Consider the following 18062-nt stretch of genomic DNA (forward strand, 5'->3'; position numbering starts at 1 on the left):
AATATAGAACACAGATTTTTATTTTTTTTTTTTTTTTTTACATGCTCACAATTTGAAGTCGTGGTTTTTTACTGAGTTATAAATGTCCTGGGTCATTTGTACATACAGGTTTTCTTTGTCATCCAGGAAGTACAGGTGATCTTTGATGACTGCTGGATTGAAACCCTCCTCCACTAGTTGTACTTTACAGTACTTAAAAGTTGCTGTAAGTTCAATGGCACTCTACAAAACAAAATTACATCTCTACTTATCAATGTCAGCATGCAATTGTGGGAATTAGATTAGATTTCCTAAATTCAAAGGGAGTCATATTAAAAGAAAACCCATACAGCAGAGAAGTTGAAGTCTTACTAATAGAGGTCTAAACTATCTGCATTCATCAGATAATAACTGCACTGTGGAATATGTGGGCCAGTAATTACTCTGAATGTAAGTGCTGGTGCCACAAAAACATTACTGAAAGGCTTAGCTTACTATTCTATTTAAATGGGGCAGGAAAACACTAGTTTTCAGCTTTTAGTCAGAGAGAATCAAGGGTTTTATCCAGAAATTTAATAAATTATGTTCTCAGATTAAAAACCAGAATTTTTCTCAGAAAAGAACAAAGAAATTGGCAGTTGGAGGCTGGGTGAGACTCACTGTACTTTACACCAGATGTCAAGACAAACCACTACCTTGACTGGTCAACTGTTTTGTTTGTATAACTCAAAAGTTTAAAGATTGATTAAATAATTAGACATGCTGATATCTCTGTGTTAGTCCTCTTGAGTCATCTCAGTGAATACACAGCCTTTTTCAAAGGAGCAATATTTATTTTAAATAATAACTTGAGAAGTATGGCAAGACTAACGTTCTTGCAACATTTCCCGAATTCAGGTTAAATTTCAGTTTAGAATTTGGCTATTTATTCACTGGTAGGATAAAAATCTAAGGCCTCTGTTGCAAAAGGCGGCTTTCCTGCAAGCTTTTGTTTGCGTGGGGATCTTTATTTTGTACAGAACAGTCTGTAAATGGAGTTGTACTAAACTGAGAACACAGCTGTGTTACTGTGCTGAAGGAATCCAACAAGAAATGTATTTTCCACTCAGAGATCTTCCTGATTTTATGTTAAAATGTGCCAGGTATCCTGTAGCTGTTCAGGCAACTTGTTTCAGTTTAGCCTGAAAAAAGCATCTGGGCACAGTTCTACTTTCATTGGTAAGTGATGAGCAAGTGAGAGACCAAAGAAGCCTTTTTGAGAATTTCTAGTGTAACTAGAAAGTCCATAGTCCTCATAGAAAAGAAAGACACTACAATCCAGATGGACACACAAAAGCTAATTACTGGTTTACCTTAATCCTTATAAAACGAGGTCTTGCATAGTTTGGAAGGTGAGCGTTAACGTGTCTATAAGTACTTTCTCCATTAAATTCGCAGTTTTCTTTTAGTCGAATACATGCCATTCCTGTTCTGCCTTCATAACCTGAAGGAATAATGACAGCAAATAATCGCAGCTTGTATCTCACTTTGAAATTCAGGCTAACCTCTCCCCCCCCCCGCCAGCCCTTTAAGTGAACCCTTCCTTCTAAGCCATGTTAGAAAACATACTAACTATATTTTCCATTAGGCATCTAAGTGATTAGACTTTCTTAAGGCTTCAGCATGCTAGATGCCAAACTCTTTTGAAAGCCTAGCATCAGAATTACAGACAGCAGATATTTTGAAAATCATCCTTCTTTTTAGAGTCTTTTTTTGGAAAGACTTTGGAAAATCAGGTCTCAGTACTCTGAGGCAGGAGTCTGCCTGCAGAAGCATTTAACTGTGTGGGTTAATTTACAATAAATCATGGTAAATCTGCTTGTACTTGTGCTGACAAGCTCATCCATGCAGAAAAAGGACAGAAAGGAGTAAGACCCATTGTTTATTACCCTATGAATGATTAATTAAGTGCTGCAAAAATCCAAGTACTTCAGATTTTTTACTTGTTTTATACACCGAGAGGGCTTCTTACCTCCCCTTTTGGTGGCTGAGGGATGGGACACCATTTAAACACAAACCTTTTGGTGTTCATTCTGTTTTCTGGGATTACAGGTAATGCAAGAAGAAATAAGTAATATTCTTATACAGAGTTTTGCATTAGAACCATATGAATGTTTTCACAGAATTGTGTACAGGAGGAAGTGAAAATGGGAAGTAGAGAAAGAAAAGTGCTCTACTTAAAGAAAAGTAGAGCACAAGCATATGCTAATTTAAGATTAATTGTTCTTTAGTTTCTAGTCTTGTTTCTGTTTGCCTTTGACACTATGTACTGATAACATTTTATTCAAAATCTAGAATGTTAAATTAATGAGTTCTCAGGTGCTGTATAGTATCACCCTCAGCTACATTACTAAATTACAAATATTTCTGTGCCATGTAAAACAGAAAAAAAAATAAATACACAATCCACTCAGTTCTTACACAAATGTAAGGTGAGAACCAGTTTGAACAATATTTTTTTTTCCATGAAGTTGTTCCATAATTAGGTATAAACACCTTTTCTGTGTAGTTTTACAAGAGCATTAAGAATAATAGCATATCTTTCTCATCTCCTAGAGTGTAATCTGAGAAATACATAAAGAACTCTAGACCATTTATGTTGTTACGTTTCTTTTGAAATGTCTCCTAGGGCAGCTTTGTGTTTATCCCTACCACAAAGCAGCTGAAAATGAGCAATTTAAAGAGAGAGGCTTTAATTTTAGATCAATAGGTGTAGCAGAGACATATGATTAATAAAAAAATTGTTTATTTGTATTAAATTCGCTATTCTAATAGATCATCTTGGTTTATAAACAGCCTTGTTGTTCTAGTCTCAGGAACAACGTTTCCATTCTCATGTCTTCCAGTTTTCATAGAGGAAATAATGAGTGGATCATAACATTAACAGAATCTCTCACATGTTCAATAAATGGTGAAAGGAAATGGTGGATGTAGGAAGAGTGGCATCTCTAACATGCCTTTCAATTCCAAAATACTAAATTGTCATTGATGTGACCCATGTTATGATATATCATAGTGTGGAAACCTTTCTGGAAAAGTGCGATACCTGTTTATTAATATTGTTAATGAATTAATAATTAATCTGTTATACCTGTTAATATACATTAACTTAGTTAACAGGGGTTCCAAAATTCCTCCTCCTCCTTAGACTACTCTAAGGGCATGCAATGTATTATGCCACCTAGTCCAAACCATTTGCAATACTTGGGATTTCAATCAAATCTAAGCTTTTTTGTTTGATTTCAGGTCCCTGCATTATACTGTAAAGAAGGGTTCAATTTTGACTGTCCATCAGAACCTGAACGCAGTGAGGAGCTAGATGGGAGTCCTGGGAAATTTGGGTAAGTGAGAAACATGGACAGGAAGGTACCTCCAAAATACAGGAGACAAGAAAGTAGAGTTAAGCTATATCTATTCCCTCTTTTGTCTTCCAATGTATCTGGGTATCTGCCTTTAGCAGCAGTGCCTCTCAAAAAAAAAAAAAAAAGGAAAAAAAAAAAACCTGCCATAAGGACTTAGTTTGTAAAAGGTCAAAGATTTCACAGATTTTTTGAGGAGTAGAAAAAAGGCAGTAAACATGTCAGAACTTCTTGAATTCCTTTAGATTGTTAAAGAAAGGTGAAAAAGGGAGGAATCAATTTCTTAAGTGACGTTCTTATTCTAGAAATTCAAGTCTATTTTGTTTGTCCCACTCCATAGTAATTGCAGAGCTATATTCCTGTAAAAGTTACAATAATGTTTATATCCAGGATACTTAATCTCAAATGTTCTTCCATTCTCCTGTTACTATTCTTGGCATACTATGTTAACATAAGCTTTGGCTATGTTTTTCTAGCTAATTAATATTGCATATATTTAAATGATGGAATATATCAAATGTAGCTTACGCAAAATAAACTGAAGTAGGACTACCTATACTCTGCAGTTCAGTATATTGATATTTTGTTAATGTATTAAAACATTCTTTTGTTGAAATACTTGAAGTATTTCACTCATACCTGGAACAGATACTCCATATACAATAACTTCTTGAACACAGTCAATCAATCCTAAAACATCTGCAACTTCTGTTGTAGAAACGTTTTCCCCTTTCCACCTGGAAAACAAGCAGTCAACAGAAGTCATAATTTCTAAGTGTCTTACATATAGCGATCTCCAGTGTTTTAATGTCTGACTTTTCAATGGGCTGAGCATAGAGTTTGAGATCAGAAAGCCCTTTTGCACTAGAACAAGGAACTTGCTATCAAAAGTACAGCAAAAAACATGCCACAAAATTCAGCAATGCATTCCAGATTATTCAAATCTCAGGAGAATTTAACACGCTTAATTTAATCATGCTTAAAATGGCTCCAAACAAACGAAACCCCAAAATATTACTTAACTTTGATTCCATCCTAGGCTCAATGCTTTCTGAGTTTTAAAAGTATAGCGAATGTGAAACCACAATGTTTTTATTCTATGAATGTGACTGGTTTCTGACTATTCAAAATAGAACTCATTCATCACCCTAAACTGAACCTCTTGTAGGCTCTGTATGTAACTATAAACACAACAGTGGAGGTGACTCAGAGTCCTCTATTTTTTCTGACTGAAGTCAGAGAAACTCCTCTTTGTCAGTCAGTAGGAAACACTGGACATGAATTCAAACCTGAGAACGAGTCAGAATTTTCTCTTGTGACAAGCATTTAAATAAATAAACTAACCGAAATGTGTCTCCAGTTCGATCATGGAAATAAATGAAGTTATCATTGTCAATTACTAAAAGGTCACCACTATTAAAATATAAATCCCCTTTTTGGAAGACATCTCTTAATTGTTTCTTCTCTGTTTGCTGTTTTGCTCCTGCATAGCCACTAAATGGTGCATATTGGGTGATTTTGCAGATCAGTAGGCCAGGTTTACCTATGAAGAAGAAAAACATTTGTTTATAAAGCACAGTGTAAATTGCCAAAAAATAACTAATTTTCATTACATCAGTGAAGTTTGCAGCTGTTATAGAGTTATTTTAAAATTGGTTGTGGAGGTACAGATTTTCACCTTGCCCTCTCAATTCACTAGTCCTCAAAAATGCCAGTAAATAGTACAATTTATCACCTGCTTGTATTATGCAGCAGAACAGAATCTCTGAGGTCTTGTCTAGTAAGTGGAAAATAGTTGCCCAGTTTCTCTAGACAGCTTCATAAACCTCAGTTTAAAACACCTGAGTCAATAGGACCTGTGTCTACAAAGAAAACTTACACATGGCATCAGGCATGTTTTTAGAAGGTGACCATTGGTATGGGCTACTTCCACGTAACTCAGTTGGTGTCGCCTTACTCCTCAACCAAAAGGTTCAGTTGGACTTAGGAACAAAATACTGGGGTTCAGCTTACTTACTTTTAATGCAAAATATACCAAAAGGCTGCTTAGTATGTTCTTTAGTTTTTCATGTGCTAGAGCTGGAGTAATTTATGAAGGGTGCAGGAACACCTATATGTTTATGTAAATTGAAACTCAACCCCACATTATATAGAGCTTTGTGTGGATGTTACACACTGGAGTGAATTCTATCTCTATAAAAAAAAAATTACAGTCTGTCCCCATCAAGCCTGGGATTTTACATTTTTTTGTGGGCTTCTCTCTTACATTGCAGATAATTTTCACATGTCTGCAGTTCAGCAACTTAAACTTTGGGTGCTTTTACATAAATCTGGAACATATATGTGCATGTCCCTCCTCATCCCAACTCAAGAGACTGCATAGGGAGAGGTGGCATAGGAGAGTATGCCTATGGGGCAGACACTCTTAACACAACTGGTATATTGCTCAGCAATGATAATTTAACACAGTTGGTAACCTGTCCGCCTGTTCCCTTATGCACAGAGAAAGTGAGCATTTCTGTCCTCACTACGCATGTAACGGAATGCAACAAAATCAAAAAGTACCACAAGTATCTGGTTTAAACACAGGTTTGCCTGTGCCAATATATAAACCCCTCCTATGAAAACTGGTATTAAGATATATTATAAAATAAGTATTTTCATATGTGCTTTCTCTATTGCCAATGGCAAAAAGTTTCAGCCACTGCTGGAAAAGAAAACTGCTGTCTGTTTTGCAAATGTTTCTTTAGTGGCATGTTAAGTACAAAGGCTGAGAAGAATTAAATAGCTCCTGCTGAAAGTCAAGATCTGTACTCAAAAATGTTAGCGCGTCCATTATTAAAATTATAAAAGTTATTAAAATCTAGGTATACAGATGCTGCACTCCCCACTGTACTTTACATTTCTGTTAAGCTGTATTACAATAGCATGTGATTTTTTACATATTTTCTAACTTTTATTTTAAAACCTGGCTTACTCAATGGCAATTCTTAGCATCTTTCCAGATAGAAGCAATGCAAAGAGATGTAATTTTAAGAAGTAGATACCTTTCTAAAATTTTTTAAAGGAGTTAGTTAAGTTTTTACCTTTGGGAACTCTTATGCAGTATCCATTTTCATCTCGAACTGGTTCATCTTTCTCTACGTCATATTTAATCAGTTCATAGCGTAAGATTTTCTAGTGAAAATTTGCAAAATGTATACACACATGAATATTCAATCTTTGAAAAATATTTTCAGAATTATACTACATAGTCAGCTTTCTGTTTAACAGGGGCCAAATTTATCACATTTCAACTGGATGTGCCAAGTCTAAATGTCATGTTGCCTGAACTAGCCAGAGATATCTGTGATATCTAGCATGGGCAGCTATACACTTTACTTCGGGAGAATCTTCTCCCTGAACAAATTCATGACTGGGCCCTGGGTTCATCTCAATTTGTCCTACAAGTAGCCTAGCATATGCCCTTAGCAATATACCAAACTTCACCAAGATGGACAAAATATCAGGTCTTGTGCTTCTTACCTTCTGCAGGCAGTTTACTCTTCCCACTGCACCAATTTTTCCAGTGTAATTAACAAAAGAAATGTTTCCTTCAGTTGATGCATAAAACTCCAAAATATTAATATTTCCAAATCTTTGGATAAATTCCCTCCAAACATCGGCCCTTATTCCATTTCCGATGGCAAGTCTGACTTTGTGATCCTGATCATTGTTTCTCTAGAGACAATAAACAGTCATGAATTCTCATTTCTGCTGAGTGAAAGCTTCTACTTCTGGAAAACCCCAAAGGAAACTTTAGTCTAAAAGTATTGAGCATACTCTGTTGCACAGTGTTTGCAAACATCATTATAGTTAAGCTCATGATTTTGTTGTGGAAAAGGAAAAAAAATTACTGAGCAAGTTAGGCTAGATATCTAACTGTAGTTAGTAGTTAACCTGATTTGGATGAAGACAAGAACACATAATTCTATGCAGAAAGTCAGAATAAAACTCAGGCACCATATTAAATTATTTTGTTTGTAGGCCTTGTGGTGACTAACTGCAAAGAGTGTAATTTACAGTGTAATCAGCAAAATATTTGCAGGATTCAAAATGGCGTTTGGGTGGAAAGGAACCCCCTTCTGCTATTGTAAGTGCAGGATTGAGCCTGCTAAAAATTCTATTGCCACATTTCATATCACTTTTAACAGTGCTATTAGATCGTTTTGTTACACAGTACAGTGATAAACACATAGTGAGGATGGCAGTCCATTTCTGCCTTCTCTTAGATGCTTATATTTATCTTCAACTATAGGAAATACTGAACAGGGTCAGACACTTGTAATTCATAAACATATCTAATGTGCTAATGAGTAACAACAGCCTGAGAGAATTTTAGCAAAATATGGAAATGCTCTTTTATCCCGCTTCCTGCCATTTTCTCCAACTGTTTCTTTTATTACATAATTTAATAGTATTTTAAGGCACGAAGAGTCTTTTAAATACATATTGGCTTCATAACTTGGAATCCTTTGTTGAAAGAATAAGACTGTTCTATCAGCAACAGACTGGAATGTGTATTTTTGCACTTTATTTTGAAATGATTCACTGAGGACAGGATGCTTCTTGGCTCCACATTGTCCTTCATCTTTTGTTGTTCTCAAGTCTGTATTTTTAATCTTTCTTCCCCATTTGCTTAGGCAGATAAAGAAAATTTGTTATTTAGCCATTAATTAGTCACAGTTAATGAAAGGAGGAAGGAAGGACTTAACGATTCACCCTTAAAGTGATTTCTATAATACTTGGACCGTTCATTTGTTCTGAAATGACTATGTAAGCTAGCTGGAAATAGAATCAGAAAGAAAACTGTGACACATACGGAGTATTTTTCTCCTGTGAATATGTAAAGCAAAGAAATGATAGCATAGATACAAGTTGTTAGCACAATAAGGAAGTTCAATAATTAAATGCCATTAGTTAGGACAGATGACACCCTGCATCAATGTGGATCTTGCTTATACTGTGAGTTTCTCATGGAAAAGACTGTCTCTCTGTTACATCCACAATAACAAGCCAAGCCCTCTTGGCACCACAATGGTTTAAGTAATAATATCCATTTGGTAAAGTTCTTGCATTCTTAAAATGTTAATCTCATCTTTCTGGGAGACTTGTGCATCCAAAGTAGCACGTACATGGGATCAGATATTAAGCTTATAAACCTTTCTTATGTAAAAGTGTTTTATCCACTGGTGTTGAATTTTACGTACTGAGTAAACAAAAATCTTCATATTAAATAATAAAAGCTAAGCTATCTGTGTCTTTCTTAAATCTTGACCTTTGTTAGGTAAGCAGCCACCAATAATGAATAATCAGTAGGACAGCCTCAAATACCATTCAGCTGTATCATTCAGTGGGCTTCAGGTTCAGCCATTCACGTTCCTCGTTTTTTGTTACAAATCTGTTGTTTTGGATTAACAGGTCACTTTAATGGTCAAGCTAAATGTCTCTGTGTGGTTAACATTACCAAACTCACCCCATTTGGGAACTAATTTATACTTGGTTGGCAACTGTACACATCTTTGAGATACTGGTTGAATTCAGGAACTTACAGAGTATGCCCTGTGACTCAGTTATATTTGTGTGTGCACGTATGCTGTCAAGAAACACAACTATCTAAAAAATGAATATATTAGCTCATTCTTTAAGCTTATTTTCCTAAAAAATATTTTGCATGAAAGGAGATGATCTAGTTTTTTCACTTTTTCTCCTGTTTTATTTATACCAATTGAGTATTGGCTAATTATGAGTGCTTTGCTAATTGGGATTTTCCATGAACTGCAGGACTGACGTATAGCTTATTGTCACTCATAGTTATATGTTTCAGTTACCCAATTTCTTTAACTCAGTTTAAATCTTCTCCACCCACATTTTTTGATGAAGACTACTGGCCTATTCCAGACACCAAATCTTCTGATTATTATAAAACACCATTTTATTAACTGCTCATTTTGGGCTAACAACTCGTGAAGAAATAATACAAAGCATAACAGAATCTTCCTTAGACACCCAATTCCCAAGGAATTCTACTGATTATCAGTGAAGTTATTTCATATCTCTGTAACTGACATCAGAGTGACGTCTCTGTATATTTGATATTTTGCACACATACATAAATTACAAAGAAACTGTGGACCTGATTCTCTGTTCTGGCTTATGGTTATCAAATGGTGCTAGGGAGACTGTACCACCTTTGTTCTTACTAAATCTAATTGCTGTTCACTAGGCTTAGCTCTGTGAAAGTCATTTTATGCAAACACATTTTTTAAATTAAGGTTTAACTAATACGGTTGCAGGGATCTCAGCAGGAAAGTGCCTATGACTGGGTACCATATGAGGACAGTAGGTTAAGTGCATCTTCAGAGGGGGTACTCTTTAAATAATCACATTGACACTTTCACCTGGGGATCATCTGACTATCCTTTTTAGGACATCTTAGCTACAAAACCCCCCAAGCTCACATTGCCCAAATATGAAATAGCACAGCTCAACTGGTTCCTAGCAAACTCCTTGTTTTTACTTTGCAGTTGAAATGTTCATAAAAGGTAAGTGTTTTCCATTTTAACAGAATATCAATTAATGGATTGCCATTGTTCCACTATTCAAAAGAATGATTAATTCAAGCTTAAAGCTCCTTTTTTTTTTTTTCCTGCTTAAAAAATGTTCATGTTAGTATGCAATAAGATTACAGACTTCATTAGGGAAGGTGTTTTTTTGGAGTTTTTTCCCGCTCCCCTTATAGTTAGATTTTAAGCATAATATAACCAATATTCCCAGTAATTTAATTAGCCAAAAAAGAGTGACAGTTAATGTTACCTGTGGCACACTGCATAGATACCGAAGCACTTCCCCAATATACTGTATCACTGTTACATTATATTTCCTGCAATCGTCCCAGAACTGGCTTGCTGAAAATCTGGCACGCAAAACAATAGTTGCACCTGTGTACAAAAAAGTAAAACAAATAACAGAAGGAACAATTCTTATTATATCATAAGACTGTATAGAATTTCTTAGCACAACATTGTAGAAAACTTGTAGAATTAGGGTTATATAGCCTTTGGAAGTACTCTTCCTAAAACATATTGAAATACAATCCATGCTGAATAATTGGTTTAACCTCTATTTTTATTCATCAAGAAATTAAGGGCTATTATTGTGGATGAAACTCTGTACTAATTTACGCTAAAACTGTGCAAAGAGCCGTCATGTAGGATAGGATATATCCTGTTTGTCCAGGTGATGAAACAAAATTTGTACAGGGTGAAGATCTGTGCAAGTCATATGAAGATGACAGAGAAATGAAACTGTCTCTTGACTAATGGAGCTTCTGGTAACAGACACATGTATAACTAAGTATTTCAGCTCGAAGTCTGGTAGCTAAGGAAAGGTTTGCTATATCTGTGATCGTATCTGTGCATGAGTTCTACACAGGAACACGTTCATTCATACTAGTCAAGTGCACGGTACCTTTCATGATACATCCATGGACTCCAACAAGGAGGGCAGAGCTGTGATAGAGTGGTAGAGCAGTATACACAATATCTTCTGAGGTAACACCGCCAGCATCAAACAAACCACAAGCTAGCATTATGCGTTCATGGTTTATCACTGCAGCCTTGGGAAGACCTGTTTAAAGTCAAGTAAACAGGTGTGTAACTTCACTTGAACAATAAACATAGTAAGACCAGTCGATTTCACAAGGGTGTAAGAAAAGATTTTTCTCTTATTCACTGATGCAAGTAATAGTCCCAGAGTTCAGGGAGATATACAGCTTGTCTACGCAACACACTGGAGTTTAGCCTTAGGGAGGTTATGTCTTCCCACATGTAACTTACAGGTGATTACCCCCTGTTAAGTGCCCAAATTCCCAAAACTATGGTACCTAGGAATAACAAGTACCTAGAGAATGAGCAAAGAGAATGGAAATACTAAACAGAGGTTAAACTCAGGTCTTGCGTCTCTCCTGGAATATCTCCTCGCAGCTCTGAATCATCCTAGATGAAACTGGAATTCATACTATGAAATCTCTTCTTGGTTTCCCATCAGATATGGTTGAAGAGATTACTTGCTGAAGCAGATGCTAGAAGACAAAATGATGGTAGCACTTGCCTATTCTGTAAAAATGGAGATGTTAGAGCCCTTAACAAGGATAAGGACACCTGAGTTATTTGCCTTCTGCAGCCCAAATAGCATTCAAATGTGTACTTCCTCCCTTCCAGGGGAGTTCCTGCCCTAAGATGCTCAAAGAATGAGCTAGTGTGGAGGCATACCCTGCTCTTCCTAACGAAGTTATAGGTCTGAGTGCCTTTAGGCATTGTCTCTATCCTCATCCTTGTCACCCAGTTTTTGCTGTGGCTAACTGCTCTTAACGCTATGTGCCTTTATGTAGGGCAGTCTGCAGCTCCTATACCAGCTGCAGTTTTGCACAGTGGCTGTGACTAGCTGTATTTTGTGCAGTCATCACTATTTTTGATAGTCTGACACCCAAAAACTTAGTGGCCAGCATTTAGAGTTCATGATCCAAAGATACTGATTATAAGGCGGGTGCCAAGACACATACCTAGGCCAGCAGTGTCTCCAGGGATAAGAGACAGCAGAAGTCTAGTGAGCCTACCGCATAAAACTTGTATATTTAATTGGCTTTTACCTCAGTCCCTCCCCCCAGACCTAGTGCTTAAAGTCAGCCTATATTCTACATGCTTTTTTGTTTTAGATACAGACATGAAATTTTCAGTTTCCTGAGGGAGAATGAATGAGAGTAGGAATTAATGTGAAATAACAGCTTCTCTTTCCTTACTGAAAAATCACAAGGTCAGGAGAAAATGTGTGGTCTTCCATATAGTTTTTGTGAATTTACGTTACCTGTAGTACCAGAAGTATAAATGTACATGGCAGGAGTTTTAAAGGTTATATCTGATCTCCAAGATGACGGCGTAGGCTCATCTGAAGCAGCATCTACTTTATCTAGAAAGCTCTCAACTCCTTCTGTAGCAGATGTGTTGCTCAAGTAATAAACTTTAACATTTTCTTTCTTCAAGAATGGCAGTATTTCTTCAACAACTTCCCTCAATTCTTGAAGAGGAGAGAAAAAAAGTATTATAAGAAATTTCTGTATTATTCTGTGAACTGTACTATCAGTGCATCAACTTTGGCTCAGCAGCTTTCCTGTTTAGCTGCTGTCGGAGAAACTCATGCTCAAGTCCCTTCAGAATCCAGCAAAATGGACTGAAGAGGAACAGTGTCTCCCCACAGAACTGGGAGTGATTTGATCTGATTTTCTACAGTAGAAACAGAATTGCAGAGGAGCAATCCAAGCATGCTTCCCCTTTCTTACAGTCCCGCTGGGACTCTGCGGGAGCGTACATCTGGCATCATCAGCTCCATGGTGTTACCTTCCCTCTGCACCGTGGAGAAATACCTCACCTGGCAAGTGCCCATACAAAGTTAGCCGCTGCTTAAATCACCACTATGTTTTATGCTTTATGAAGAAACTCATCTTTCTCAAGTCCCAACACAAATGGAAGAAACACTGAAAAGCAGAACGAAGAGTGACTTAGTAAGTAGTGGTACTACTGAAGCCTGGACTCCTAGTTATGTTGTCTTTCCCTATGCCTGTCTCTTACACGTGTCTGGATTAATTCCAGTTCTTCTCATGTTCCCTCTGGTATCTCCAACCAACAAGAGCACATGATTTGAGTTATGTGCAATGAGTAGGCTAACTCCCTGCATCATCAGGTCCCATTAGCCTTTCTCTTAGTGAAGCAGCAATGCAGGTCTTCCTCCTCTACTGCTGGTATCAACCAAGTTGGAAAGAATGTAGTTGTCCCCGAGACTTTTATTCCCTTCAGAAGCTGGGTAATTGGATAATGGATTCACATGAAAATGACCAGACAGCTGATGCAATTGTATACACATTGTTTCTTTAGGAATCCACGCTAAAAGCCTTTGAACTCACAGGCACTTTTACTTGAACAGATAATCCACGAGATTTAAATGAATCCTCAATACCACTTTCATGGAGATAAATAACCCTCCAATAAACTTTGAAATCCATATTTTGTTGTAGGTATAAGTAACTTTAATGACATATAAACTGTATTAATTAATTCAGCATATTTATTTTCAGAAACTTACCTGTTCAAGCACACAGGCAGGATCTCATGTGATGGTAAATTCTCATGAGACAATATTTTTGTCTGCATCCTTTATTATCTTGCTACTCCATGAAACTTAATAAGGACAGAGAGAACAGAAAAGACATAGACTGCTTTCCTCTCCTGATGTCCAGCTATCACTAGCGGAGTCAAGCACGTAGTAAATTTTTATGAATAAGGCTCACTTTTTTCTTTTACATTTTTTCCCTCAGAGCTGAAGACTTGTTTGGAAAATTTGAGGCAAGTACGTTATAGAAGGAGGAAAAATACATTTCCTATGCTACACAATAGCTTTTCCCACATATGCTAATAACTCAAATACTGATTAATTTTGAAAGTTCAGCAATTGGACAGAATTTGTTCTTAGTGAGGCAGAAATTTATCACAAAAGGAGATAACTTCATTTGAACTCCTAAAATTTTGGGGTATATATTTCAGGTATGTACAATAGATGAATGAGTTCAACTATCTAAGCTGAGACAAAGTATATATTCATGTAGAACTTGTTAACTCTAGTCAGATAAAGAGCATCTTTTGACTTCACATATGGTCAGTAGTTCACATGGCATGTATGCATATGCATGCAAATATATATAAAGGATGGGCATGAAATAAGGTCTCTGCTCTTTATGGAACAGAATGCAGCTCTCCATTTAAAACACTAATGTGTCAGTCTCTTCTACGGAAACGGAATAGGGTTTGTCTACATGGATTCGTGCCTTTTTATTTGAACTGAAACCTGAGAAATGCTTTTATATAGACTGCAACCACGTTCACGTGTCTAAGTTGCTGTCCAGCTGCAGCAAGAGAACTCCCCTGCATTACCTTGCTTATTTCTAATTTGGGCATGTGTGTGAACATAACTGTGAATCAATTCTGTTGTTTATAATTGAGGGCTATTTTATTTCTAGGTCTTCGTTACCCTTGTCAAATAGCTAACAAGGTATCAGAGCTCAATGCCCACGTCTTGCACAAGAGCTGAAAATGAAAACACGGTCCAAAGTATTTGGACGCCTTTTCTTTTCATCTTCTTTGAAGCAACTTCTCAGACCCCTTCAGAGGACGGCGCGCAATCAGAAGGAAGTGTCCCCCCGCGCCCGCCCGCCGCCGGGGGACCCCCAAGGCGGGAAGCGGCGGCGCTGTTCCCCCCCCCCCCCCAACTCCCCCCCCCACCTCAGAGCACCGACCGGCCCGGCGAGGAACCCCCTCGGGGCGGGGGAGGGTCCAACCGAGAAGCCCCGCTCCGCTCCCCACCGGCCGCGGCCGCTGCTTTCCTCACCTGGGCCCGCCAGCAGCACGGTGGCCGCGCTGCTCTGGAAGCAGCGCAGCAAGGAGGCGGCCCTGATGTTGGAGTTGAGGCAAGCCACGGCGCAGCCCAGCCTGGCGCAGCCCAGCCAGACCCAGACGTAGGCCGGCCGGTTGCCCATGAAGAGGGCCAGGCAGCCGCCCGCCCGCAGCCCCGCGGCGTCGCGCAGCGCCCGCGCTGCCTGGCAGCTCCGCCGCTCCACCTGCCCGTATGTGCAGACCTCGCCGCCGAAGAGCAGCAGCGCCTTGTGCGGCGTCCGCCGCGCCCGCCGCCCGAGGACGTCCAGGAGGGTGCTGACGGGGCGGCGGGCACCGGCTCTCCGCGCCCTGCCGGCTACCCGCGCCATCGTGAGGGCGAAGCGCAGGTCCTGGAAGAAGTAGGGCCAGGCGCAGCGCAGCACCAGCGGCAGGAGCAGCAGCCCGGCCAGCGCGCTGCACAGCGCGGGCAGCATGCCTCCGCCCTGAGCTGCGCTGCCCGCCGCCACGCACCGCGCGCTCGGGCACAACGGCTGCGCCTCGCGCCGCGGGAGGGGGGGGGGGGGGCGGAACGATTAACGGCCGCGCCTCGCGCCCAGTGTGGGATGAGGAGGACCAACGGCCGCGCCTCGCGCCCAGTGAGGGGCGGGAAGGACCGACGGCCGCGCCCGCCTCCTCACAGCCCCCGGGGCGGCGAGCCCCGCTGAGGCCGCGGCCACCTCAGGTGCTGACTAACCCTCGCAAGTGGCTCCTTCGCACAGGAGCGCTGCCTAATTCAATGGCAGCCGCTCCTTGCCGTAATCAGAGAGCCTGCCTGATGGCCTCTGTGGGGAACGGGAGTGCGGCAGGTGGTGGGTGCCAAGGCGGAGTCACAGCCTCATGGGCTGGCTGCGTGCCATGTCAGAAGCTGGGCCCTGCAGAAAGACAGGTGCAGGTTCAGGGCAGAAGGTTGGCATCTTTCGTTGTGACCAGGACCGGTGCCTCTCTCAGAGGCTGAATGCATCCTGCATGGGATAAGGGACATCTGCGCATCCCGTTTGAAGCTGCAGTCACCAGTAGCAAAGAGAGCCAAGCCTAGTAGTCAAGGTTTGCATCAGGAAAAAATCAGGATGAGGCTTCCTGGCAGATTAAGTGGTGAGCTGCCCTGGAGAACATGTTCCTGCCCTCCTCTTGTACCAGCCCTGTCGCTATTCCTCACTGGGTGGTGAATAGTCTAATAGGTAAATAGTAGCTGGGCCAACTGAAAATTTGGGGTGTGACTTAATTAAAAAAAAAAATAAATTAAATTAACACCCTCCCCCCCCCCCCGTTTATTAGTATTCGAGATGCACAAAAGGTCTCAGTCTCTGTCTTGCTCTTGTCCAAGGCTGAGACACATTAGTTGCTCAGACAACCTCGAAGCAAACTCTGGGAATTTCATCCTTCTGACTGGACCCAGCATCCCAGTGCTTTTCTTTCTGAAGTTTAAGCAGCCATTACTGTGAATACAGACTGCTTTTTCTTTTTTTTTTTTTTTAATTACTTTTAATTTTAAATTTTGCTAAGTGCCACCAAAGAGATGGTTTCCTGCCCTCTTGTTCACAGTTTTCTGCTCCCCTTTTATGTCAAATCTGATATTCTCACCACAAGGTGAGCAGATTCAGGTCATTGGTCTGCCAGGAAAATTTTTTCTTCACTGCAGGCTTTGTTTCCCCTGCCAGACAAATTCACTTTGCTGCTAGGTGAGCTGTGGCTAGCTCTAATGCAACCAGAGTGCTGGATATTCAAGTGGGGTGGGAGGGAGCAGAGCCCCCAGTTAGTTTAGCCCTGGTCAGACCTCCCAGGCAGCTTCTGCAGTTGAAACTGGACCCAGTGGATTGCAACATGGCCTAGAGTTAGCGTTGACTTTCCTGCTCACATACTCCTCCTCATGAGCTAGCTCTAGAACTCATGGGACTGAGTGAGGAGCTGGTTCAGGGAGCTAGTGCAGGTGAAAATTAACTGGTTTATGTCTAGGAGTAAATTTTGACTATCGTTAGGCTTTATTATTATTTGGATAAATTAGAGGGGTTTTACAGTTTTTCTGTAACTGACCTACTGTTTCAAACTGGTGCCTCAGGTGGTTTTTTTTTTAAGAGTTATTTCACAGCTGTAAAAGCTACAGAACATTTTTGAAAGTTTCTTTATCTGATGGTAACTGCCTGGGAGAAGTACGAGAAATTAGTACACCCGATTGGCTACGTTCATGGCCAGCCTTTCCAAAGCGCTGCTGAACTACCATAAATAATTCCTTGGAAGAGTGCATAGCAATATTGTGCTGTGGTCCCACAAAAAATACTTGGTTTGCTGGACAACTTTTTCACAATACATTGTTCTTCTAAGCTGTTCCTTGAGATAAAACCTTTTTCACTGTCCTCCAATAGCAGGCTCCTTGTAAAGGTTTTCAGCTCTACAAAGATTTCAGTCATGAGCTAGCTAGCTTGCTGAGATGGTTAAATTTCAGAAGCAATATTTACTGATGCTTAAGCTAGCCATGGCAACTAAAATCCAACCATTTTGACAGTAATTATGTCAGCATTACTAGGCATTTGGATATCCTCCAAATTTGAAACAAACTACACTTCTTCAGTTCCTGTTATTTTCTCTAACATTTACCAAGCCTTAGCTGCCTATGTGTATAGTGTTCTTGCTGATACATTTCATTTATCACTAAGTTTTGTTTTGTTCTCTAAAATGATACAAAGCAAATCCCTGTTAGGAATTAGTCTGTGCTGCACACTGGGACAATCTGTTTTTCTTCAGTAATCTCAAGGGGTGAAGATGTGTTAGTCCATTGCTAGATACAGTTTTGTTTGTTCAAGTATTTCTCATTACCATAACAGTTTTAATAGGTAATTAACTGCTAATTCATATGTTGTTTGAGATTAATATATCATAAAATGTGTCACATATGATGTGGCATGACTTTGAAATGGCTGGTGCTTTTCTGTTTTTAAGTTACTTTTCTGAGGGAATTACTAATCCAAACAGGCTGTTTGGTGCTTGACTGATGTTATGGAGTGCCATCGTGTATGTCGATATTTTTGCTCAAACAGCTGTTGCTTTAGCTATACATTGCAGTATGCTTCAGTATTTTTGCTGAACCAAGTATCAATTTAAATATTATTAGCCTAGGGACAAGGAGTGGTTTTTTATTGACTTAGTTGTTTGCTAGGTTTTATATTTCAGT

At 39.5% G+C, this 18062-nt stretch overlaps 1 protein-coding gene across 1 annotated transcript; it reads right to left on the reverse strand.

Annotated features, from left to right (window-relative positions):
• Nucleotides 1-45: 45 nt before the first annotated feature.
• On the reverse strand, nucleotides 46-15330 carry SLC27A2 (solute carrier family 27 member 2; the record flags this gene model as incomplete). The annotated part of the gene is made up of 10 exons (XM_082489003.1): nucleotides 46-222; nucleotides 1332-1462; nucleotides 4017-4114; nucleotides 4722-4920; nucleotides 6464-6554; nucleotides 6903-7097; nucleotides 10233-10357; nucleotides 10887-11045; nucleotides 12282-12491; nucleotides 14853-15330. 10 exons carry the CDS (start codon nucleotides 15328-15330, stop codon nucleotides 46-48), a joined length of 1863 nt encoding a protein of 620 aa, XP_082345129.1.
• Nucleotides 15331-18062: the final 2732 nt, after the last annotated feature.

Source organism: Vanellus vanellus (genome assembly GCF_965231255.1).
Source record: "Vanellus vanellus genome assembly, chromosome: 11".
Taxonomy (NCBI): domain Eukaryota; kingdom Metazoa; phylum Chordata; class Aves; order Charadriiformes; family Charadriidae; genus Vanellus; species Vanellus vanellus.